Raw genomic sequence first — 25200 nt, 5'->3', positions numbered from 1 at the left:
CCTCCTTGCCTGAGAACTGGGGAGGGAGATAACACCCACCCTGATGTGTTGCTCAGAGGACTCATGAAGATAATATACGTCAAACGCCTGGCACAGGGCTGGCACAGGGCTGGCGCAGGGCTGGCACAGGAAAGCAGGTGCTGGGATGATGATTCGGATTCAAGCGCTGGCTGTGATGATTAAAAGTGTCTTCCGGGGCTTCCCTGGAGGCGCAGTGGTTGAGAGTCCGCCTGCCGATGCAGGGGACGCGGGTTCGTGCCCCGGTCCGGGAAGATCCCACATGCCGCGGAGCGGCTGGGCCCGTGAGCCATGGCCGCCGAGCCTGCACGTCTGGAGCCTGTGCTCCGCAGCGGGAGAGGCCACAACGGTGAGAGGCCCGCGTACCACACACACACACACAAAAAAGTGTCAACAGGAAAGATGCAAGGGTCCTGCCTACGCTGGGGAAGCTGCATGTCAAGGAATCTAAAACCGTGGTACTTTTATTAAAAGAGACCAGACCCATGACCGGGAGACTACTCTACCCAAGGGGGCAGCAGAGGGCTGAGTGGAGAGGCTGGATCTCAAAACCAAGTAGAAAGGCAAGAAGCAGATGTTGGCCTCAGTCTTCTCTAAGCAAGCAAGACCACTCTTCTCAAGAGCTTCTGAGAAGCCAGGTGCCCCACAGGCCACTTATCTCACTTCCTATGAGAAACCCCACTTAGACAAGAATCCTTCAACGTCACCATACTAGAGGAGGCAATCAGAGCAGCAGCTCCTCCAGAAAATGTTTCCTGAGAAGGAGCAAATCAGAGAGAAGGGCGGGCAAACCAACCCAGGAAGAGGCCTGAGAGATGTTCACTAAAGAGCCACGTGGCGGGGTATCTGGGTGACAGATTTCACAATAGCTCTGTTGTCTTTTTACAATGATACGTGCTTATCACAAAAACAAAACTCAGATGATGTTTAAAAAAAAGTACAAAGTATAAAGTAAAATTCTGATGATACTGTGGCAAACTTCCTTCCTGACACTCTTCTGTGTATAATTTCTCTCTTTTTTTAAATCAGAAGGAAAAAAGCTATTTCTGTTTTGAAAAACAAATGCTTCCTTTGAGGGAACTCCTTGGTGGTGATAGGTAGTTCTGTATTTTGACTGTGGTGGTAGTTACATGGCTCTACGTGTGTGTAAAACTGCTCAGAACTGAACACACACACACACACACACACACACAAATGGGTGCAGGTAAAACTGGTGAAATCTGAGTAAGCTCCCTGGGTTGTACCAGTCACTTTGCTGGTCATGACACTGTGTTACAGATACACCAGAGATGTGTGACCACTGGGGGACACTGGTGAAAGGTACATGGAACCTCCCAGCACATTCCTGGCAACTTACTGTGAATCTATAATTATTTCAAAAGAAAATGTTTAAAAAGAAATAACTAAGTAAGTGCTTCCACAACCCAATATTTTAGCAGAAATTGTACCCAGGAACCTGGCTTTTGATTCTAGCTCCAAACTATTACCAAGAAAGGTCCAACCAATCAAAGATGTAGGTGGAGCCAAAAGTGCTTTAATCAAAGGCAGAGGCTGTGCATCCACCAGGGGGAGGTGGACACGCCCAGGCACCCTTCTGTAAGCCCCCTCCTCACTCCAAATGGTCAGCCGGGGGTGAACTGGCCCAGACTCCCAGCCAGAACAGGAGTGACTGGGACTGATTAGGGGCCAGGACCCAGACTAAGTGCTTTCCGTGTATTCTTTCATTGAAAACTTCCCCCGGCAATCTTTGAGGCAGCTGTGTTTTGCCCCATTTTGTAGATGAGGAAACGGGACACTTCTGGTCTCAGGTCTTGCAAACAGGAGCACCAGGGCTAAGGCCGAAACCCAAGCTGGTCAGACTCCTAAGGCTCTCTCTTTGGAACTTACGGAAAATGTAAACATATGCAGATGCAGACGGAAGTGTGTAACACACCCCCATGTACCCATCACCTGGCTTCACAATTAATCCATGGCCAACCTTGCTTCATCTCAACCTCCCACTTCCTCTTTTTTTGCACCAAATCCCAGATATCACGTCATTTCATCCGTGTATGTTTTTCTATGAGACTTGAAAAAAGAAAAAGTAAAAACAAACAAACATAACCACAATTCCATTATTTCACCTAAAAAGAAAACTCCAAACTTCCTCCTTGATCTGTGCATAAGGGCTACACCTGAGTGGAGCAGGCTGTGGGCCTACCTTTGGGCAAAGCGACGGCCCCAGGAAGCTGCCAGCATCCGCATTCTCCGGTGACAGCCGACACTGCTGGGCTGCAGTGGGCCGGGGTGAGTGCAGGCCTCTGGCAGGGAACCTAGAGGGACAAACCAGCACACCTCATGTAGCTCCGTTACCTTAAAATCACTCTTAGCACCAACCAGGGGCTAAAAACAGCCCAGAATTCCTCCTGGGAGAGGAAAGTGAATTTCTGGACATTTGGGGTATCCACAGGCTGGACACACTCCCCAGTCCATAAAATAAGGGACAATAAAAACACACCACTGAAGGGACAGTTGAAGAAGGCTTGGGTGGAGCTGGCAAACAGGGCCAGCCCCTCCTGGGGGGTGTTGGACCCTTCACTAGTCACTGCTGGGCATTACCTTCGTGATCCCCGAGAGAGGGGTCTGCAGGAGAGGGCCACGGGGCCTCTCCAACTATTGCTCCCCATGGACAGAAGGATCCGCCCCTTCCAGGAGTGCCACTAAGACTCTCAGATCATCCTTTGAGCCTCCCACTCAGAACCCCCGACCCTAGGCGATAGACACAATCAGGTTCGTCCGCATGTCACCAATGCTCCTTCTTCCTTGGTGGGCCACAGTTTCCTAGGTGTGGGCAGTTCACAGAGGGAGAGGCAGTTAGAAGCTATCATTTAAAACGGTCACATGCCAATGACGGGGTTCAGGGTTCTAAATTCCAGTCCTCCTCCCTTGAACCCAGATTTTTAGTTTCTCGTTTCCACTGAGGCCAAGCACGCTGGGTTAGTGGCAGCCCCACATTATTTTAAGCTGCAGTGTGTGGGTTTTTTGAGCACCTTTGGCATGTGCCCCACCTCTCCAGCTGGATGGCTGAGCCAGGTTATGAGCTTGATGCCCAGTGCCGTGAACACTGCTCCAGACAAGGATGACAGTGACAGGCGCCCTCTTGACTCACATGTGCAATCAGACTACTTACGTTCCTGCAACTTCAGACAGAAAAAAAAGCCCTGTGGCTGACAACCCTCTGTGCACTCTCACTGCCCGTTTTACAGATGAAGAAACAGAACTGGAGCTAATGAGCTAGGAACTAGGCCACGGTCAATCCTGGGCTAGTACGTGGTGGGCGGAGACCTGATCAGGTCTGTCCAGTGCAGAGCCTTGCTCTAAGTCAGGGGTCAGCAACATTTTTCTGTAAGGGCCCAGGTAGTAAGTACTTAGGCTTTGCTGCCCACAGTGATCTTCATCACATATTCTTCTTTGTCTCTGTTTTGTTTTATAATCCATTAAAAATATATTTTAAAAAACTTCTTAGCTCGGGACTTCCCTGGTGGCGCAGTGGTTAAGAATCCTCCTGCCAGGGGTTTCCCTGGTGGCGCAGTGGTTGAGAGTCCGCCTGCCGATGCAGGGGACACGGGTTCGTGCCCCGGTCCGGGAAGATCCCACATGCTGTGGAGTGGCTGCGCCTGTGAGCGATGGCCGCTGAGCCTGCACGTCTGGAGCCTATGCTCCACGACGGGAGAGGCCACAACAGTGAGAGGCCCGCGTACTGCAAAAAAGAATCCTCCTGCCAGTGCAGGGGGCATGGGTTCAAGTCCTGGTCCGGGAAGATCCCACATGCCACGGAGCAACTAAGCCCGTGCGCCACAACTACTGAGACTGCACTCTAGAGCCCGTGAGCCACAACTACTGAGCCCACGTGCCACAACTACTTAAGCCCACACGCCTGGAGCCCATGCTCTGCAACAAGAGAAGCCATCGCATTGAGAAGCCCGCACATCGCAACAAAGAGTGGACCCCGCTCACCGCAACTAGAGAAAGCCTGCGTGCAGCAACTAAGACCCAATGCAGCCAAAAATAAATTAATTTAAAAAAAAAATTCTTGGGCTTCCCTGGTGGCACAGTGGTTGAGAGTCTGCCTGCCGATGCAGGGGACACGGGTTCGTGCCCCGGTCCAGGAAGATCCCACATGCCGCGGAGCGGCTGGGCCCGTGAGCCATGGTCGCTGAGCCTGCGCTCCGCAACGGGAGAGGCCACAACAGTGAGAGGCCCGCGTACCGCAAAAAAAAAAAAAAAAATTCTTAGCTCGAGGGCCTGACAAAACAATCCCAGCCTGCTGTCACAGTTAGCCAACCCCTGTTCTAAGTCACTGTGCACTAGGTCTCACCAAAAGCAAGCCCGATCACTGGCATTCCACATTCCACCGCACACAAATGCCCACCAGTTTAAGTAAGGCAGAGAGCAAAGAACAGTCAAGAGGGTTGACTTGGCTCCAGATTTTCTCTAAGTCAGTCATCAGGGGTGTGTGCAAAGACAGAATGACAAAGACATCCACTGTAGCGCTGTTTATAATGGGGGGAAACCGGACATAATCCAAGTGAACAACAGGGAACTGGTTAAATAGTACCACAACCGTACACTGTTGCATTACGTTGCCATTGAAAATGACGATGAATGTTGAGTCTTCCTATCCACGGAATTAAATTAGATCTAAATAAATGGAGAGGTACACCACGTCCACGGACTAGCACACTTAATATGGTTAAGATGTCCGTTCTCCCCAAATTGATCTACAGATTCAGTGTAATCTCAATCAAAATCCCAGCAGCCTTGTTTGTAGAAATTGCCGAGCTGATTCTAAAATTTATAAGGGGACTTCCCTGGTGGTGCAGTGGTTAAGAATCCTCCTGCCAATGCGGGGGACACAGGTTCAATCCCTGGTCCAGGAAGATCCCACATGCCACGAAGCAACTAAGCCCGTGCGCCACAACTACTGAGCCTGTGCTCTAGAGCCCGCAAGCCACAGCTACTGAGCCCGTGTGCCACAACTACTGAAGCCCGTGTGCCCTAGAGCCCGTGTGCCGCCACTACTGAAGCCCCTGCACCCTAGGGTCCGCGTGCCACAACTACTGAAGCCCATACGCCTAGAGCCTGTGCTCCACAGGAGAAGCCACCGCAATGAGAAGCCCACACGTTGCAATGAAGAGTAGCCCCTGCTCGCCGCAACAAGAGAAAGCCCGTGCACAGCAATGAAGACCCAACACAGTCTAAATAAATAAATAAATAAATTTTTTCATTAAAAAAAATAAAATTTATAGGGAAAAACAAAAGACCTAGAATAGCCAAAACAATTTTTGAAAACAACAAAGTTGGAAGATTTATACCACTTGACTTAAGACTTTCTATAAAGCTACAGTAATCAAGTCAGTGTGGCATGGGCTCAAACAAAGACATACAGCTCAAGGGAATAGAGTAGAGAGTCTAGACCCACACATTTGTTGTCAATTGATTTCCAACAAAGGTACTGATATAATTCATTATTATTATTATTTTTAATTTTGGCCGTGCCAAGTCTTAGTTGTGGCATGCAGACTTCCTAGCCGCGGCAATGCAGACTCTTAGTTGTGGTGTGTGGACTTCTTAGCTGCGGCATGCAGACTCTTAGTTGTGGCATGAGGGATGTAGTTCTCTGACCAGGGATAGAACCTGCTCCCCCTGCATTGGGAGCGTGGAGTCTTACCCACTAGACCACCAGGGAAATCCCAAGGTACTGATATAATTCAATGGGCAAAAGATGGTCTTTTCAACAAATGGTACTGGAACAATGATATCCATATGGTAAAAAAAATGAATTTTAACCCCTACCCTACATATCATATACAAAAATTATTTAGAAATGAATCACAGACTTTATGTAATTGGTGGTCAGTAGAGGGTTTAAAAGACATTCCCTTTCTTCTCATTTTTTTCCATGGTTCTCAAAGAGTTTGGTTGTTCGAAAGTACACTGTTGAGCTTTTCCAGTTTGATTTCTCATCTTCAAATTGATGACATTTTTCCTCCAATTCTTTGTGCAGTGCTTCCAAATTCTTTTTCATCTGCTCATGGCGCCGCTGGAGCTCAGCTTCAGAGTCCTTCAGCTTTCGAACTTTTTCTTTGGCCTTCATCTCCAACACCTGCTCCATCTCCAGCGTCATCTTAGCTACACGCTCCCTTCTTTCTTCTTCCATTTGTGCCAGGGGGCTCTTAGGAAGCTGCCTTTTGTTCTTGTTGTTATCAACTCCATCATAAGTCACAGCTGCAGGTTTTCTGCTTCTGTAGTTCTCATAGCGCACGTTACCAATAACACCTTTCAAGTCCTGCATGTGTGTTCTTAGCAACATATTTCTTAGAATTGTCAAATCCCAATGTTCACCACTTTTAACTTCAGCAATACCCCAAGGATACCGCCTTCCTCTGACCCTTTTGCCATTAACCTTGATGACAGTATTTCTACCTTCCACAGCAAGAGGGACACGGTCCTCCATGTTTTTAACAAGTTTTTATTTTTCATCGTCATCTGTTTCTGGAAATTCACGTATTTTAATTTTATAGTTTTGGGTTTCTTTCATCACCTGTTTTCTAAACTGTTGGCACTTCTCTGGTGTGAGCTTTGGCAACAAGTGGGATAATACTCACTTTTTCATGCAAACACTTCATAAACTCGATATCCAATGGCACTATGGATATCCATGGTATCCATGTCTTGAAGGAGCAACGAAGTGTAAACGACACTGCATCTTGTTGTCCAGCGTCTAATGTCTGTTCACTCGAGATTCTGCACTTAGGTGGTCCTCGCATGTGCTGTCAATGCAGTCAGTAACAGGCTGTCTATGACCAACTGCATCGCCAAACCCCAGGGCATCAACTATTGTGTTCTTTGAAGAAAACTTTGGATTGTTCCATCTATACGGTCTTTTTTATTCTATGGAAGGACCTGGATGCTCTGGAGAATACAAATCCGTGAGGAATAACGAGTTGGTTAATGTAGCACCCTAAGTGTGAATTCAACCGCTCTCTTCACTGATTGCTGTATACTTGATGTGGGAGATCTGCAAACCCCACGGAGCCCTCAAGGTCCGTCTGCTGAGCCACCACCGCAGCCCCGGACCTCACCCTGACCCTCCCGTTGACCAACAGCCCCTCCAGGACCAGCCTGGGCACGGAACAGCCCACCAGTTCTCCAGATCACAGACTTTAGACAAACAAATTACAGCTTTGAAACTTCTAGAGGAAAAAACAGAGAAAATCTTGGCGACTTTGAAGCTGGCGAAGGTCTCAGGGCACAAAAGGCATTAATCATAAAAGGAAACATTGATGAACCGGACTTTTTCAAAATTAAAACTTTTTCTTTTCAAAAGATGCTGTTAAGAAAATGAAAAGACAAGCTACAGGCTGGGAGAAAATGTTCACGAAACCTGTATCTGACAAATACCCAAAATATATAAAGAACTCTTACAACTCCCAAAAGGGTAAATGGTCTAATTTTGTTAAACGGACAAATGATTGAACAGATACTTCACCAAGTAAGAACGGCCAACGAGCCCATGAAAACACGCTCAACATCACCTGCCATCAGAGACATGCAAGTTAAAACCATGAGATAACATCTCACACACCCAAGAATATCTAAAACTAATAACATACGTTACCAGCTGTTGCTGAATTTGTAAAGGAATTCTCATATATTCTGATAGGAGTGTTAAGTGGTATAAAAACCTTTGGAAATACTTTAGCAGTTTCCTACAAAGTTAAGCTTATACTTATCATAGGATCCTGCAATTCCTCTCTTAGATATCGTCCCAGGAGAAATGAAAACATGCATCTACACAAAGACTTGTACACAGACACTCATAATAGCTTTACACATCATAGCCAAAAACTGGAAAGACCCTAAATGTCCAACGAACAGGGGACTGAAGCAAACTCTTGGTATTTTCATATCATAGAATAATACATGGCATTAGAAAGACCTACTGATACCCACAGCAACATGAATCAATTCCAGAAACATTAAGCTGAGGAAAAGAAGTCCAAGAAACAAAAAAGCACACATTATATGATTCTACTTTTATGAAATTTCAAAACAGACGAAACTAATCTGCAGTGATAGAAACTGGATCAGTAGTTGCCTGGGGCAGAAGGTAAGGCTACACTGCAAAGAGGCAAGAGAGAACTTTCTATGGTCTTGGAACGTTTTAGATGACATCATGCGAAATGAGATAAGCCGGACACTAAAGGACAAATACTGTACGATTCTACCTATATGTGGTCCCTAGAGGAGTCAGATCCATAGAGACAGACAGTAGCATGATGGCTGTCAGGGGTAGGGGGAATGGGGAGTTGATTTGTGGGTGCAGAGTTTCCTCTTGGGGAGACGGAAAAGTTCTGGAGATGGACGGTGGTGACGGTTGCCTAACATTGTGTAGCTGTACACTAAAAGATGATTAAGATGGTACATTTTATGTTATATGTATTCTACTGATGTTTTAAAACTACAATAAAATACAATAACTTTTAAATAAGTTGCATAAGAATACATATAGTATGACACCATTAAAACAAATCTGAAAAAGCTGGGACGGGGTATAATGAAGTAAACTGCTCAATGACCAGGAAAGACACTGGTCCCCACTGGTGCCCTGCCGTGCTGCTCAATGTAGCTCTCCCTCTCTCATCCTTCAGTTCTCGGTTTCACTGTCCCCTGACCAGGTCCCCTGGCCACCCTGATGAAGGCAGTCTCACCCTACTCCACTACTCTCTTTCGAGAAAGGCCCTCTGTCCATCCTGGCTCATACTTGGCATGCTCTATAATCATTTTGGTCATTTATCCTTTTTTTTTTTTTTTTGGCCACGCTGTACAGCAGGCAGGATCTTAGTTCCCAAACAGGGATCGAACCCGGGTCCCCTGCAGTGGAAGTGCAGAGTCCTAACCACTAGACTGCCGGGATTTTTTGTTTGTTTGTCTAATTCCTATCTTTCCTCAAGAATGTGAGTCCCCTAAGGGCAGGGATCTGTTTTATGCACTGTTGTATCCCAAATACCTAAAACAGCACCTGGAACACAGTAACTTCTCAGTAAATATTTGCTGAATGAATCGGAAGTCAAAAAGCTATACAGATGTAAACTATTATACATAGAATGGATAAATAAGGTCCTACTGTATAGCACAGAAACGATATTCAATATCCTGTAATAAACCATAATAGAAAAGGAAAAAAAAGTCAAAAAGTTATAAAACGCTGTTATAGTAAAATTCCATTTTGGTAAAATAATTTTGTTTTTGCACCTACAGAAAGGGTGCCCTCCTCATCTCTGGGAGGATGGAGTCAAGTGATTTCTTTTCCTCCTTTTTTGCTTGTCTGCATTTTCTGCAACAAATTTGTGTTGCTTTTGTAACATAGACCCTAATTGGTTACTTTTAAGTATAATTTTTAAAGTTTCGAAAATAAGGGCTTCCCTGGTGGCGCAGTGGTTGAGAGTCCGCCTGCCGATGCAGGGGACACGGGTTCGTGCCCCGGTCGGGGAAGATCCCACATGCTGCGGAGCGGCTGGGCCCGTGAGCCATGGCTGCTGAGCCTGCGCGTCCGGAGCCTGTGCTCCGCAACGGGAGAGACCACAACAGTGAGAGGCCTGCGTACTGCAAAAAAAAAAAAAAAAAAGTTTCGAAAATAAGAGGAGCACGTGTCCAGCCTCTTCGGTATGTGGGGTTGCCCCTCTTGCGTCTGTCCGTGCTTCTCTGCAGACTCCTGAGAGCACCCTGGGGAGGAGAACCTCATCCGTTGGAGCTCTCCAGGCCCACAGAGTGTGAACAGGACACTTGAGGGCCATTTCAGAGAGGGGCAGCAGCACCTGAGTCGTCCCGGAAGCCCCAAGAACTGCCTCAGCCGCTACCTGGATGGCTTGAAAAGTACAACTCTTCACCTTGTGAGTCGTTCAGAAGAAGATTTGCTCTTAACACCTTTGTTTTTGCCTCATTAACTTCTGTGCTGGATTAAAAATTTTCATCTTCTCCTACCTATCCTGCAAAGAGAAAATGGCGTTTTTGTTTGGTTTTAATGAAATTAATATTCACCTCCACAGAAGCTGGAAAACACAGACAAACATAAACTGAAATAAAAATCACCTGTAATCCTTCTATACAGAAAAAAATTTGGTTACTGCTTTGGTAAGTCTTATTCATATGTATGAATATATAAATTTTAAAACTAAACCAGACTATGACAGATATAGTTTGTATACAGATTTTTTTGGTTTATATTATATACATTTCCCACATCACTAGACTTCTTTTTAACAACTTCATTTCTAATGGCTGAATAACATTACACCACATACAATTTAAGCTCTACAATACCTTACTTAACCATTCTCCTATTGTTGGACACTTAGGATATTTGTGTGTGTGTGTGTATGTGTTGTTATTAGATATATGGCAGTGAGGAATATTTTAGAATATAAATCTTTGACTACATCTTTGACCACAGGAAAAATTACTGGGTCAAAATGTTTGTTTTGAAGGCACTAGATATATATTGACAAATTTTCCTCCAGAAAGATTATATAAATTTATCTGCCTCCCAACAGTGTATGAGCAACATAGAAAGTTTAAGGTTTACTAACATTAGTTAAAAAGTTAATGGTTAAAAATCATTTTATACAAATAGACCCACAAACATAGAAAACAAACTTGTGGTTACCAAAGGGGAAATTAGGAGGCTGGGATTAACATACACACCCTACTATATAAAATAGATAACCAACAAGGACCTACTGTATAGCACAGGGAACTATACTCAATATTTTGTAGTAACCTATAAAGGAAAAGAATCTGAAAAAATACATATATATATATATATATAAACACACCTATATATATATATATATATATATATACACCTATATATACCTACATACACACATATATATACCTATGCACACCTATATATGTATGTATGTATAACTGAATCACTGTGCTATACACCTGAAACTAACACGACATTGTAAATCAACTATACTTCAAGTTTTAAAAAATCAGTTTACACACAGGGAAATGTCGAGTGGTAGGGACCTGAAACATCTGAAGTGCATGAGTCTGCAAGGATCATACTTTACTGATCCCAGCCATCTAAAATTTTTCATTTTGTTTTATCTTGGTCCCCAACCAACACTGATCTCCTTAGGGTGATGGGAAAGAAGCCAGGCCCGGGCCCTGCTCTCATGGGGCACAGAGTTCCCTGTTTCAACACCAGGGCACCTGTGTGCAGCCACAAAGGATGCTATAATTACTAACGGGAGCCACCTTCCACTGCGCTCTTACTACATGTCAGTTGCTCCACACCCATCATCCCCGGAGTTGTCTGTAGTCACACAAGGCAATTATGGAGACGGCTAGCCCTGAGTTCGGCTCCTTGCTCTTGTCACTTGCAAGCTGTGTATCTTTAGCTAAATCACCCAACCCTCAGTTTCCTCAACCAGGAAAATGGGGACAAAGACAGCAACTAGGGTAACTGAGAGGATGAAGTGGGGCAATGCATGGGATTTTTTTTTTTCTTTTTTTTTTTTTGCGGTACGAGGGCATCTCACTGTTGTGGCCTCTCCCGTTGCAGAGCACAGGCTCCAGACGCACAGGCTCCGGACGCGCAGGCTCAGCGGCCATGGCTCACGGGCCCAGCCGCCCCGCGGCATGTGGGATCCTCCCGGACTGGGGCACGAACCCGTGTCCCCTGCATCGGCAGGCGAACCCCCAACCACTGCGCCACCAGGGAAGCCCCACGGGAAGGATTTAATGACTTCTGATCACTTGGACTTGCAGGGAGGTCAGAGTTTGTATTTATCTGCACAGCAACAAAGTTCAAAAAATGCTTAGTACTATAAATTGTGTTACTGGCCATGTTTTATAGATCTGGAAACTGAGATTGGTAGGAACATAAGTCGCATGTCCTGCATCAGCTTTTCACTCAGGGCTCCATTGCCCAGGACAGGGCAGGCCAAGCAGCCCAGCCGAGAAATGTATAATGTCCACCAAGCATGACACACAGCAGGTGGCTAACGCAGTTCTGGCTCTCGGTGACACTTTTAAAGATCCAAGCTCACCTCCTAGTGCTTTTGACATGAAAGTAAAGCCCTGAAAAGAGACCCAAGGGAATGGTGCAAATCCTTAAATAGGGCTCCTGTCCCAAGGCAGCCAGCACCTCTGCTTCTAGGCAAATCAATTCCCTTTCTCAACACAGGCTGAGAAACTGTTCCAGAGAAAAGGCACTAAAAAGACTTGACAAAATTGGATCCTGGATCAACAGGGGAAAAGGACATTAGTGGAACAACTGACACATTTGAATATGGACTACATATTAGATAACAGTATTTGTTATGGACCCAGTTGAGTCCCCCCCACCAATTCATATGTTGAAGTCCTAACCTCCAGTACCTCAGAATGTAATCTTATTGAGAGATAAGGTCTTTAAAGAGGTAATTAAGTTCAGTGAGGTCTTTAGGGTGGGCCTTAATCCAACCTGTCTTTAAAGAGGTAATTAAGTTCAGTGAGGTCTTTAGGGTGGGCCTTAATCCAACCTGTCTTTAAAGAGGTAATTAAGTTCAGTGAGGTCTTTAGGGTGGGCCTTAATCCAACCTGACTGGTGTCCTTATAAGAGGAGGAAATTTGGATACACAAGGAGGCACCAAGGATGCACCCAGAGAAAAGACCATGTGAGGACACAGCAAGGAGGTCACTGTCTACCAAGTCAAGGAGAGGCCTCAGAAGAAACCAAATCTGCTGACATCTTTACCTTGGACCTCCAGCCTCCAGAACTGTGAGAAAATAAATTTCTGTTGTTTAAGCCACCCAGTCTGTGGACTTTGGCAGCCCTGGGAAACTGATATAGTATTATATCAATGTTAAAACTTCTGAAGATGAAAAACATTTTCTGGTTATGTATTACAGTGTACTTATTCTTAGATAATTCCTCCTGAAATATTTAGGGGCAAAGGGTCATGATATCTGCAACTTACTCTTAAATAGATCGGCAATAATGATTCTGGTGATAATGAGTGTATAAATATACAGACAGTAAAACAGGGCAAACATAATAATCGGTGAATACAGGTGAAGGGTATAAATGGGATTCATTTTATTATTCTTTTCGCTTTTCTATAAGTTTGATGTTTTTCAAAACAGACACTTTTGAAAGAGTCCCTTTAATTCACTTAAGGTGGGAGCAGGGAGGGGTCTTTCGGAAAAGGTAACCCTAACTCAACAGCAGAAGCTCGAGTGCCTACTCTGAGCTAGGCACGATGCCCGGCACTTCACTACACACTCTTGGGTAAGGACCGCTGTTTCTCATCTTATGGAGGAAGAACGGAGGCTCTGAGATGGGAAGCCACTTGCCTGAGACCACAGAGCAAGGAAGCGGTGCAGTGGGAAGTGAGCCAGGTGGGGTCCGCCTTCACAGCCCTTCCCACCCTTCCCTCTGTGCAAATAAATGGAGTGCACACAGCAGGTGTTTAATAAAGACTGAAAGGGAAAGATACCTGTGCTGCTGAGAGGCCTGGATGCAGGAATGGGCCCTCTTGAGAGCCGCGGCTCTGCTGTGCTGTTGGAAATCACCGCCTCACAGCCTGCGCCCGAGATGCCAGCCAGAGGGGTTGCGCCTCCACTACAGCGACCCCGGGGCACCTCTCCCTCCTGACCCACCAGACCCACCTCCTCTCTTGGGAACGAGAAAGCAGGAAGAAAGGAGGCAGGCCGGTAGGTCTGGCACTGAGCCCACCCGTTGCAGGCCCCGGATGAGACTTCCAAGATGCTTCATCCTGAATAGGGGCAGGCACGTTCCCCCTCCCCGGGGCCTGCTCGGAGTGACGGGGAAAGTAACCCACCTCAACCCCGTGCAGGAGCGCAGGCAGTGAGGCAGCACATCTGGGCCTGGCAGAGCTGCTGCGACCAGGCCTCAGGTGACCATTACTCATCACTTTCCTAGGGGTTCTGGCTACATCCTCCTGCCACCTAAGAGCCCAGCTCCTCAGGATGGGAAGGTGATGCTACCAACCCCGCCCCCAACACAAGGACCCCACCTGCCCTGATCCCCACCACACTGGCCACCCCACACCTCACACACCTGTGCCCACACCCCTCCATGCTGCCCTCCGCCCCACAGAACACGTACCTCTTCCCTCCCTAGTGCCTTCTCTCCATTCTACTTCCAAGCAACCCCATTTTCCCCAAATCCCAGATACATCCCTTCCTTTAACCAGTCTTACTTCACTGAGTCAACCATCTTTCCGACTCTCAAAGCAGGACCCTCAAACCTCCTTCCCTGCCAAGCCCTGCCTGCCGCCGCCCGGAGTGGGCCGGTGTACTGGAACAGGTACTACTAGACCTCACTAAATCCTCACAACCACTCTGGAGGTCGGGCAACATTGAGAACTAAATCCATCTCCACCTCCATCACTAAAGGAGGAAAGACGGAGGCTCAGAGAGGCGAACTGACTGGCAGGGGGCCACACAGCTACTGAGTAGCTGAGCCAGGATTCACACCCAGGACGGCCTGCCCCAAAGTCAGTGCTCTGAACTGTCGGCTCTACCAGCTCCCAAATAGCCCTGGCCCGACTGGAGTGGGGATGACCTTTACATCCTTGAACCTACACCCCCACACCCCCAGAGTAGCTTCCCCTGGCCTCCCTCATGAGTACCTCTTCTGAGTCATTCTTCACATAGCACTTTTCTGCTCAATTTAAATTCCTTAAGTTTAGGATAACATCTCTTCATGGCCCGAAACCTGGTACTGCACTCTGTTCCGGGATCTAAAAGAGTCTGTTAATGGGGTTTGTGGCTGCCCCACGCTGGCAGTCCCTGGGGCTTAACAGGCGGGAGGCAGTGACTGGCCACGGTCACTGGGAAGCTGCAAACCCTGGAGTAGGTCTAAGCAGAAACTCAGACTAGGACCCCTAAAGCCACCAAGCAGGAAAGGATCGGAGAGGTTCATGCCAAGGTCACACAGCCAGTAAACGGCACAGCAGGGACTCTGGTGGGGAAACTGGCTCAGAGAAGGGAAGTTTCCTGGCCAGACTCACACAGCAAGCGTGCAGAACTGGGACTTGAATCCAGGGCCTAGAATTCAGTCCGCTGCTTTGTCATGTTACCCACCAAACCTCAAACCAGAACACCAACTGAAATTAGCAAGTCAACCCTCCCTCCCACCCCTGATTCCCTTGTCTTGCTCTATTTTTTTTCTATTTCCATGGCATCACCTTCTAACATACTTACATACTTATCATGTTATCAGAATATAAAGTCCACTAGTTCAGGGGTCTTTAGTCTCTTTTGCTCCCTGACATTCTTCAAGCACCTAAAACAGTGCCTGCTCCATATACTGAAAGCTCAGTAAATAGCCGCTGAGTAAGTAAACCCGTCTAACAAACATTCACTGAATACGTGCTATGGCCAGGCTGTGAACTGCAATCATTTTGCTGGATCCCAAAGACATGGATGCTCACTGACACAAGCCCACGTTTCACCTGGCTCCACAAAGGAGCCGGCACACTAACCCAAACTCAAGCCAAACCTGGACATTTCCTTCGGGAACCAAGCTCTCAAACCAAACGAAGACATGGTCTATCTCTGACCTGAAGAGAACCCAGGTTTCCCACAGGCTCGCTCTGAGAAGCAGTTTCATCCCATCCCCAAAAAGGCCCAGCAAAACTCAGAGGATCTGCAGCCCCTCAGTCCAGCCACACGCTGCCAGATTCACAGCTGCCACTTTACAGCATTACTTTTGCTAAACAAGTGTCAATTAGATCTGCCACAGCCCAGGAGGTTATCAGTGGGCACTCTGGTCTTGGCCAGCGGGGACAGTGCATCTGTACCAGATGGTCCTCCCTGGGATGTCAGATGAGGGGGATCCAGAAATGTCCTTGGCCTTGTAGCCCTCTCCTTAGTGCTGTCCAGTACCCCCGGTGGGAGCGCTGCTGCGAGGGCAAAATTGGAGCCAACTCTGAGAGCGTGAGAGCTGCAGACGTCGACTCCCTGGGTTCCTGCAGCAATTCCCAAGGAGCCTCTCCTTCAGCCACCACGGACAAGGTGCCCAGTGATTCCATGTGCCTCTGGGTTTGGCTGAACCAGGCTGCAGAGGGCAAGACTTGGAGGCTTTTAAACTATGGCTTTTTATCAAAGCCAAAAGGCTGTTCCAACAAGTCCTGAGTCTACTATTTGTCTCAGTCCAAGGAAAAGAACAAAACAACCTCCAAGGAGACTGTTCCAGAGAAAAGTAAGGCATTCCAGAAATGCTGCCCTGCTTCCGAACGGTCTTCCGGAACAGGGAACCTGCAGTAAACATTTACTGAACTCTTATGTGCACAAGGTGCAGCAGAGGTAGGCCTGTGACTGATTCCTGCTCCACCTTCCAGCTGTGCTACCTGAGGCACATACTGCCTCTCTGAGCCTTGGTGTCTTCGTTTGCAAAATGAAAAACAGTAACTGAATCTACTTCCTAGGATTGCTGGGTGAGTTCAGTGAAATAATCCTGAGTCCAGTGCCTGCCACATAAGAAGCGCTTAATAAGAGGTAGTTCTTGTAAAGGAAAGGACAGGCAGTATATTGAGAAAAGAAAAACTAATAAGGGCTTTCTAGACGTCCCGTAAGCCATTATCTATGCATTTAGGTATATCCTAAGCGTTTGTTGATGCCTGTTTTTTCAAACAAACTTAATCCTCACAGCATCCTCGGGTAGAAGGGGCGGAGGCCGGAGAGACAGTCCTCGTGACAAAGGACGAAAACAAGGCCCCCGAAGGTCCCGGGAAGCGGCCAGCAAGCACCCTCTACCCTCAAACCCTCCCGGGTGGGTTCAAAACACCAGACGCGACTCTCCTCGGGGAGAAGTGGCTGGAAGTGATCATTAGCGGGGCGGTCGGGACTGGGACTTTAATTCATCATCGCTAAGAAGTGGTGATCTTTTGTCCCTAAAGAAAAAAGTGCCCGTCAGGGCCCAGACCCCGGGGAAATACAAGTCAGCGCTCCGAGACGCCACACACGTGCTTTAAACGCTGGGTCAGGCCCAGGCAGAAATAAAAGGGATAGCGGCTCCTGTTCCGGAGAAGCAACGAGCCCCTGGGGGCTCGAAGTGGGCTACTGGGGCCCGAGAGGATCCCCTGGGCGCCGGCTGGAGGAGGGGACAGGGCGGTGGCGGCCGGGGGGGGGGTGGTCCCAGGCTCAGCTCACCTGGCCGCGGCGTTCTGCGTACCAGGCAGGGCCAGGCCCCGCCGGCCCGTAGCTGGACTGGGCTCGTCCCTTCTCGGAGAGACCCGGCCCCCTGAAGCAGCTGGCTGCTGTCCGGAACTCACCTGCCGTAGCAACCGCGCCACCTCCGCCTGTCAGTCAAGCGCGCCTTCCGCGGCTCGGCGCAGCGCAGGGTCATGTGGCCCGGCCGGCCGCGCCCCGCCTCCTCCCCCTCGGCTGCCCAATCGGGAGAGGCCGACGCCAGGGGTAGGGGCGTGGTCAGATGAACGGTGTGGGCCGAGGGCGGGGCCTGAGGGCTTGGGGCCGGACCGAGCCGGGCCGGGCCGGGTCGGGTAGGGGCCGGCGCTCTGATCTCACTGCTGAGCGCCGGAAGTATCCTAGATCTCAGCGCAGGGGCTCGGCGGCTAGACCGCAGGGCTGGCGCGACTATGCCGGTCACCGGGAAGACTTTCCGCCGGCGCCGGGCCGACTCGGAGTCGGAGGAAGATGAGCAGGACTCAGAGGAAGTTCGGTGCGTTTGGGGCGGGCTTCCACGGGGCAGGAAGAGAGAGGCAGCCTAGGGGGACTCACCACCGGCCAGGTACCTTGTTGACAACATTGCTAATTATGAGCCGGGTTGTTATCCCCTTCTGTGAAGAAATTGAGGCCCCTAGGGATGAGACCGCCGCCCCAAGGTCTCATGGTTGGGAGAGGTGCCCCTGGCATGCGCAGCGGTTCTGACTCCCGTTGGTGGGTCCAGACGCAGGGTCACCATCTGGACCACTGCGGGCAGGCAGCGAGACAGGGATGTCCCTCGAAGCTGCCTTTTGACTCTGAGTTCCGTGGAGGGTCTCTCAGCCTGTGCATTGCCTTTTTTTTTTAGATTAAAACTGGAAGAGACCCGAGAGGTGCAGAACTTGAGGAAGAGGCCCAACGGGGTGAGGTGGGTACTGCGTGGGAGAGAGGACCCGGAGGAGGAGGGCATGACCGACACACCACCTACCCCGACTCCCCCATCCCCACCCGGTCGCTGTCACAAATATCTCCTGAGACATAGCCCCTTCCCTTGACACACTTGACACCTTGTACTGCCTGGGGGGGGGGGGGTCCAAGCGTTTTTTGCGGTACGTGGGCCTTTCACTGCTGTGGCCTCTCCCGTTGCGGAGCACAGCCTCCGGACGTGCAGGCTCAGCGGCCATGGCTCACGGGCCCAGCCGCTCTGCGGCATGTGGGATCCTCCCAGGCCGGGGCACGAACCCGCGTCCCCTGCATCGGCAGGCGGACTCTCAACCACTGCGCCACCAGGGAAGCCCAGCCTTGTGATCTTGAAGTTTGCTCCAGAGGTACAGAAACAGGTCATTGATCAGTGTTTTTATTGTCAAATGCACACTGTGATTAACTGTGAAATGCACACTGATTGTTAAGAGTTTGGGAAAATTTAGAAAAGTATAATCATGAAAATAAACAGTACCATAATTCTCCCATACAGAGGTGATCAGTGTTAACATTTAATGTTCTTTTCCTGTCTGTTTTCTCTCTTTTTTGTAAAGACAATGAGCAGCTTTACTTTTATTCTGTTGTTCTTCGGTAGTCCCCTCTTATCCACGGGGGCTATGTTCTGAGACCCCCAGTGGATACCTGAAGACTGGGTAGTACTGAACCTTATGTAGATTATTTTTTCCTATACTGATGGGTGGGTAGTGTATACGGTGTGGACACTCAGGGCAAAGGGATGATTCACCTCCTCTGTGGGACGGGGCAGGATGGCAGAGATTCATCACACCATTCAGAACAGCTGGTAATTTAAAACTTACGAATTTTTTATTTCTGGAATTTTCCATTTAATATTTTTGGACCGCAGATAACTGACACTGTGGAAAGTGAAACCACAGATAAAGGGGGACTACTGTACTTTCAACTTATGATATTGTGGGCATTCAACCACATTGTGGGTAATTTTTCCGAAAACCTTTTTGATATCTGCATAATATTCTATCAGATGTACATATCATAATTTAACTTACCCCTTATTTTGGGACCTGTAGATCATTTTTTAAAATTTCACCATCAGATAAGGCTGCAATAGTATTTTTCTGCATTTGTCTTTAGCTTCATTTTCCCTGAAGGCATAATCTTAGAAATGAGATTTCTAAGCCAAGATAATGCTAAATGACTTTGCAGGAAAATGTACCACTGACGTCACCACTACCCCCACCTCCAGCATCTAGAGTGTTTCTTGGACCCTGTTATTCTTGTAGGCTTTTCCAGCCAGCTTCAGTGTTCACCCCGCAAATCTCACCCTTGCCCTAATGTTGCAACCTAAAGACTTCCTAAATGTTTCTCCTTATCTCTGAATTGTGCCCTTTCTCTCTCTCTCTCCCCCACTTTTTGGCTTTTCTCAGTGCTGTAGCCCTGCTGGTGGGAGAGAAGGTACAAGAAGAGACCACTCTAGTGGTGAGTTGTGGGGTCCTCCCTGGGCAGTGGGAAGATGTGGCTGCTCTTCAGTGGATGATTGTGTTTTCTTAAAAGAAAACAAGAAAAAAATCCACTGCAAGTTATATAAATGCTTCTTCTCGGCTGTGTTTGCTCTCTGCAGGATGATCCCTTTCAGATGAAGACAGGTGGGATGGTAGACATGAAGAAACTAAAGGAAAGGGGCAAAGATAAGTAAGTACAAAACTGGCTGAGAGGCAAATTCACCTGCAGCCCCTGCCTGGGTCTGTGTTGCCCCAGGGAGCTGGGTCCTGCCACAGCTTTAATGAGACATCTTGGAGTACCCTTTGTGCTTTGTAAACGGTATGTTGTTTAAAAACAAAGAAAACAAAAACTCTTCAAAAGTTAACTTAGGGTGATGTGGGTAGGCACCTCTTGTAAAGGTGCATTGTATATTAACTTTTTTTTTTTTTTTTTATCCTTGGTTGCGTTGGGTCTTCGCTGCTGCGCGTGGGCTTTCTGTAGTTGCGGCGAGCGGGGGCCACTCCTCGTTGCGGTGCGCAAGCTTCTCATTGCAGTGGCCTCTCCCGTTGCAGAGCACAGGCTCCAGGCGCATGGGCTTCAGTAGTTGTGGCGCACGGGCTCAGTAGTTGTGGCTCGCGGGCTCTAGAGCGCAGGCTCAGCAGCTGTGGCGCACGGGCTTAGTTGCTCTGCGGTACGTGGGACCCTCCTGGACCAGGCCTCGAACCCATGTCCCCTGCACTGGCAGGCGGACTCCCAACCACTGCGCCACCTCGGAAGCCGCTATATATTGTCTCTCAAACCCATGTGGAAGTTGTTTTTCTTTTTTGAGGAAAACATAGAAACAATTACAAAAATAATACAAACAATACAAAAGTGAAATATAAACGAATCTACTCATTCCCCCGAGATATCTCCAGAGGCCGTCAGGGTGCTTGCATATATTCCTAGAGTTCCTTCTGTTTGCGTATCATATATATGTATATATTTCTTGGCCATAAGCAGGACGTTGTGCATTTCGTTGCCTACTTGTTTTATTCATGTGACATCACACTCGGCCTCACTTAGCTGTGACCCTAAGGCCCTGCTTCACTGTTCTCTCTCTCTCTTTAGGATCAGTGAAGAGGAAGACCTCCATCTGGGGACGTCATTTTCTGCAGAAACCAACCGAAGGGACGAGGACGCTGACATGTAGGTGTCAGTCTGTTCATCACTAAGAGACTGGGGGAGGGCTCCAGCCAGACAGAGTCCAAGATATTTTGTCACGGATGACATTCCTAGACTTATCCAAAGGCAGCAAATTGGCCCCTCTCGCGCCCCTGCCTCCCCTTTCCCCACCGCCTGAGGCTTGAGAACTTTGAAAAACTCAAAAAATTATTTAAAAGTGTGGTTCTTGGAATCTTAGATTCCTTGACTAGTAGTGTTCCATCCTCCCAAAATTGCAGGGCTAAACAATGGACTTGCCTATTTTTCATTCTGCCAACAAGGCTGTTAAACAAACTACCATCTACCATTATCTTTTTGTCTTCAAAGAACCTTACACACGGTGTGGTAGGACAGAATCTCATAATATATGTTGGTGCTTTAAGTTGAAAATTTTTAGCTTGACTTAAAAACTCAAGTTATTTTTATTTTTCTCCTTCTCCATGGAACGGTGGCAACTTCATCATCAACCATCACGGCTCCGTGAGCCAGTGTTGGGGACCACTCACTTAAAAGACACCAGTTGTGAGCTTTCCTGCCCCTTTTTGAGGCCTTTGGGTATCTCATTTCAGGATGAAGTACATTGAGACGGAGCTGAAGAAGCGGAAAGGGATCGTGGAACACGAGGAACAGAAAGTTAAGCCAAAGAATGCAGAGGACTGCCTTTACGAACTGCCGGAAAACATCCGGGTTTCCTCAGCAAAGAAGACTGAGGAGATGCTGTCCAACCAGATGCTGAGCGGCATCCCGGAGGTGGACCTCGGCATCGAGTGCGTTTCAGACCCACGGTCGTGCCTCTCTCCCGCCCCTAGGCAGAAAAGACGAGCTCTCTGCTTTCCAGTTAAAAGTTAAGGGACTGTTTCTTAACCTGTCTCCTTGGAAACCCACAGATACAAACTGTCTTCTGTGGCAGGCTGACGTGGTTGTTGCCACGAGTTTCTCTGAAGGGTTGGTCAGAAGTAGTTAAAGAGACAAGGGACTCTGACTGCCGAAAACAAGAATGTTTTTATTTAGTCTTTGTTCACAGCCCTTCAGCTCTTCTCTTCAGGTCCGTGTATTCTGCTGCTTTATTCTAGCAGGAGCAATGATAAAGGCTCCCCCACCCCGTGATCCTTCTTCCATTTTTACTACAAAGCATCTGCTCCAAAAGCGGATTTTTATGGAGGAAATACAGTGGTCATAATCGTCTTCGGGTGCGGTAGAAAGTTGGGAGACTTCTGGGTTCTCGCTTCCTTTTTGGCCTTACTAGCTTTGAGCCTTAGTCAGTTCACCTGACCTCCAGCTCAATTTCCTCTTGATCAGAAGAGAGGAACTCCTGCATCTCCGATGCTGGGAGAGCTCCGTGACAGTCTGGCCGCAGGGGAGTTGGTAAATTGTAGAGAGCTGTGCCCCAAGAAAGATGACGTCCTTATGCAGTGGGGGGGGGGGGGGGGCGGCTGCCAGCCCCTTTAGTCAGTTCCACCTGAGGCCCAGAGGTGTGATGATCTCACTGTGGTGTGGCTCCTTTCTCCCCATAGTGCTAAAATAAAAAATATCATTTCCACGGAGGATGCCAAGGCCCGTCTGCTGGCAGAGCAGCAGAACAAGAAGAAAGACAGTGAGACATCCTTTGTGCCCACCAACATGGCTGTGAATTACGTGCAGCACAACCGATGTAAGTGTCGCGTCTCTGGGGAAGCAGCTCCAGCCCACGCCATTGGGTTGAGGTCCCTGGGTTCCCAAAGTCTGTCTGACCCGTCCCCTGGTCTCTTTTGGTCCAGTTTATCACGAGGAGCTCAATGCTCCCATACGGAGAAACAAAGAAGAGCCCAAAGCCCGACCGTTGAGAGTGGGTGACACAGAGAAGCCGGAGCCTGAGCGTAAGTACAGCAGAGGCCTCGGGCTGCCTGGCGTGACCGTTGCCCAGGGCCCGTGGAGGTGGGGAGGGACTCGGCAGGGGCGGCGCTTGAGCTTTGGGGTCAGGGCATCTGGGTTCTAGTCCATTTTCTGTGCCATGGTCATGTGCCTTCCCCTTTCCAAGCCTCAGTTTCTTTACCTCTAAGATGGGGATAGTAATAAAACTTACCACTTGGGGTTGCTCTAAGGATTCACTGGGCTGTCAAATATAATAGAGACTCAAAAAATTAGAAAATTTCAATAAGCAAAAGTAAATTAAAAGTTAATCATAATTTCACCACCCGAAGACGGCCCCTGTTAACATTTTTATATATTGTTATCCCTCAGTATCCGTGGGGGACTGGTTCCCGGACCCGCTGCAGACACCAAAATCTGTGGATGCTCAAGTCCCACAGTCAGCCCTCCGTATCCATGGATGCGGAGCCCAGGGATACCAAGGGCTGACTGTGTATAACCTTGCCCACTTTTAAAAAATATACATACGCTGTATACATACTTAATAGGATCTCACAGCTTTTTAGTGTGCTCTGCCTGTCTCTCCGTGACAGTAAATACATTTTCCCCTTCAATGGCCGTATCACGTTCTGCTGTGTAGACAGATGTCCTATAGTCTAACCATTTCCCTCTGGCGGGACACTTAGGTTGTTTCCCAGTTTTCCCTATTTAATGATGATCATTCTTGCCTATGTCATGTCCTTAAGCTGCCTTGTGAGAACTCACCAGATGATCCTAATTTGTTCTCCCGCCAGCAACATCCAGCAGTGCCCCTTTCCCACGTGCTCACCAGCACCAGACGGTGTCATCTTTCTCATCAACAATGGGATGATTCTAAGGAAATGCTAAATTTGCTGAGGCTTCTGAAAATCCAGCCTGTTGCTCTGTTTCTTCCTTCCTACTTGAGAAATTATTTTCTGTAACACCTTAGCTGTGTAGTCTTTGATTCCCAAAGAGCTTCCTCTTATTAATACCTAGGAAGCAGGGACTTTGGAGGCACCAAAGGGTTCACCTCAGCCTACCTTCACTTCCTGAGTGACCTTGAGCAAATCAGCTAACCTCTCTGAGCAGAGATGGTAACATGCCCCTGCTAGGATTGCTGGGTGGGTGAAAGGAAGTCTTGTCTAAAAAGATTTAGTGCCACGCCTGGTACGTTGTCAAGCTCTCAATGAAGCGTAGCTACTGCTCTTCACCTGGTCTAACACTGAAGTCAGCATATATTGGTCGGCACCTGACTCCACCATGTTTATTGCTATTCACCCCAAAACAGGTACTTACTGAGGCCCTACTATGTTCCTGTTCACTAGAGTAGGCACTGGGGCTCCTGTAGGGAGTGAGACAGGCATGGTCGTCCTTGCCTACGTGGAGCTACGCCTGTTGTTGGCTTCCAGCATGGCAAACAGCTTTTCCTCTTTTCCTTCTCAGGGTCCCCTCCCAACCGCAAGCGTCCTGCCAACGAGAAGGCCACAGATGACTACCACTACGAGAAGTTCAAGAAGATGAACAGGCGGTACTGAGGGAGGCTAAAGGGGAGAGGTGCAAAGTGGGGTATAAACAGTGTCGTTCACTCCCTTTATTCCCCCTGATAAAAGGCTTCCTGGACAGAAGCCTGCTCATTGGCTAGCAGACAGTTCCCAAAACAGACTCTATCCGTCCTGCTGCTTACCTGCTGGATTTTTCAGGCACTGAATTTGTAACCTTTTGAAACAATGTGTAGTTTTCCTATTTGGGGACAAACTCTATTCTTGAGAGCATTATTAAATCTCGTTTGTAAATATGTTGACTTTCTCCTAATATTTGCCCTGGGTCAGGAGGAAACAGTTGTGTGTTTCAGGGTGAGATAATACCCTTTAGATTGTGGTTTTATTATTATTATATATGCAATCATGTCTCCTGTTTTCAAGTATCTGGAGTGGGGTTCAGAAACGCATCCGTCACTCTTTACAGTGGATCCAGCTGACAGCAGAAAAATCTAGCTTGAGATCAAAGGAACACTGGTATTTTCTGACTTTTACAAAGTTATCTGTTTCTTTTCATTATGAAAGAAAAAGCAATTTCTATCACTTTTAGCACTTAAGTATTAAATATGAAATGGACCCAGCCTTATTGTTTGTATTGCGTCTTCTTATACCAACGCTAGGTAATGTGTTCAGAGTCTGGGGGTTGGGCAGCTCAAAAGCAAAATTCAGTCACTGAGAGGGGTTTTCTCATTTAGTTTAAGAGAGGTGGACAGGCTCCAGTCTCTCTGAGCTGTCAGGTATGGCCCACCTGTGCCATTTTTCCTGAGGTAGTTACCCAGGTTGTGACGAGGAAAGAACAGGTCGGTTGACTCCTGGGCTGATTTAAAGCAGGTATTGTGTGATTAGAGAAGTGTGGCTTTGGAGTCAGATCTGAGCCCTGCTCACAGCTTCCTTAAATCGT

The 25200-nt window shown here is 48.0% G+C and overlaps 2 protein-coding genes and 1 pseudogene across 6 annotated transcripts in view; 1 reads left to right on the top strand and 2 right to left on the bottom strand.

Annotated features, from left to right (window-relative positions):
* Positions 1 to 17443, bottom strand: part of USP20 (ubiquitin specific peptidase 20) — a 48750-nt gene extending 31307 nt beyond the window's left edge. For 2 of the 5 annotated variants that reach the window (XM_029202905.1, XM_029202907.1), the window contains exons 1-2: positions 17358 to 17443; positions 2219 to 2330 (exon numbers count right to left, since the gene is read on the bottom strand). The gene's annotated coding sequence lies outside the window, so the exon portion shown is untranslated. Of the gene's footprint in view, positions 1 to 39; positions 2331 to 17235 lie in introns of all 5 variants that reach the window. The other 3 variants (XM_029202910.1, XM_029202908.1, XM_029202906.1) reach the window with 3 other exon arrangements.
* Positions 5897 to 17431, bottom strand: LOC114884498 (annotated as a pseudogene).
* A 156-nt stretch (positions 17444 to 17599) lies between the features above and the next one.
* Positions 17600 to 24879, top strand: CUNH9orf78 (chromosome unknown C9orf78 homolog). The gene is made up of 9 exons (XM_029203334.1): positions 17600 to 17764; positions 18116 to 18175; positions 19635 to 19686; positions 19829 to 19899; positions 20800 to 20877; positions 21462 to 21659; positions 22407 to 22543; positions 22650 to 22748; positions 24205 to 24879. The coding sequence occupies exons 1-9, from the start codon at positions 17682 to 17684 to the stop codon at positions 24294 to 24296; spliced, it is 870 nt and encodes a 289-aa protein (XP_029059167.1). The 5' UTR covers positions 17600 to 17681; the 3' UTR covers positions 24297 to 24879.
* The last annotated feature ends 321 nt before the right edge of the window (positions 24880 to 25200 follow it).

The sequence above is a fragment of the Monodon monoceros genome, unplaced genomic scaffold (genome assembly GCF_005190385.1).
Source record: "Monodon monoceros isolate NGI ecotype Baffin Bay Population unplaced genomic scaffold, NGI_Narwhal_1 Super_Scaffold_5, whole genome shotgun sequence".
In the NCBI taxonomy this organism is placed as follows: Eukaryota; Metazoa; Chordata; class Mammalia; order Artiodactyla; family Monodontidae; genus Monodon; species Monodon monoceros.
Note: the sequence above shows the minus strand (reverse complement) of the source record. Positions and strands in the feature narration are given on the sequence as shown.

Excerpts from the sequence above, each read along its gene's own strand:
- CUNH9orf78 (XM_029203334.1), top strand. The coding sequence starts at position 17,682 with ATGCCGGTCACCGGGAAGACTTTCCGCCGGCGCCGGGCCGACTCGGAG. Across the intron at positions 18,176-19,634 it reads AAGAGGCCCAACGGGGTGAG|TGCTGTAGCCCTGCTGGTGG; the intron begins GTGGGTACTGCG and ends GGCTTTTCTCAG. Across the intron at positions 21,660-22,406 it reads GAGGTGGACCTCGGCATCGA|TGCTAAAATAAAAAATATCA; the intron begins GTGCGTTTCAGA and ends TTCTCCCCATAG.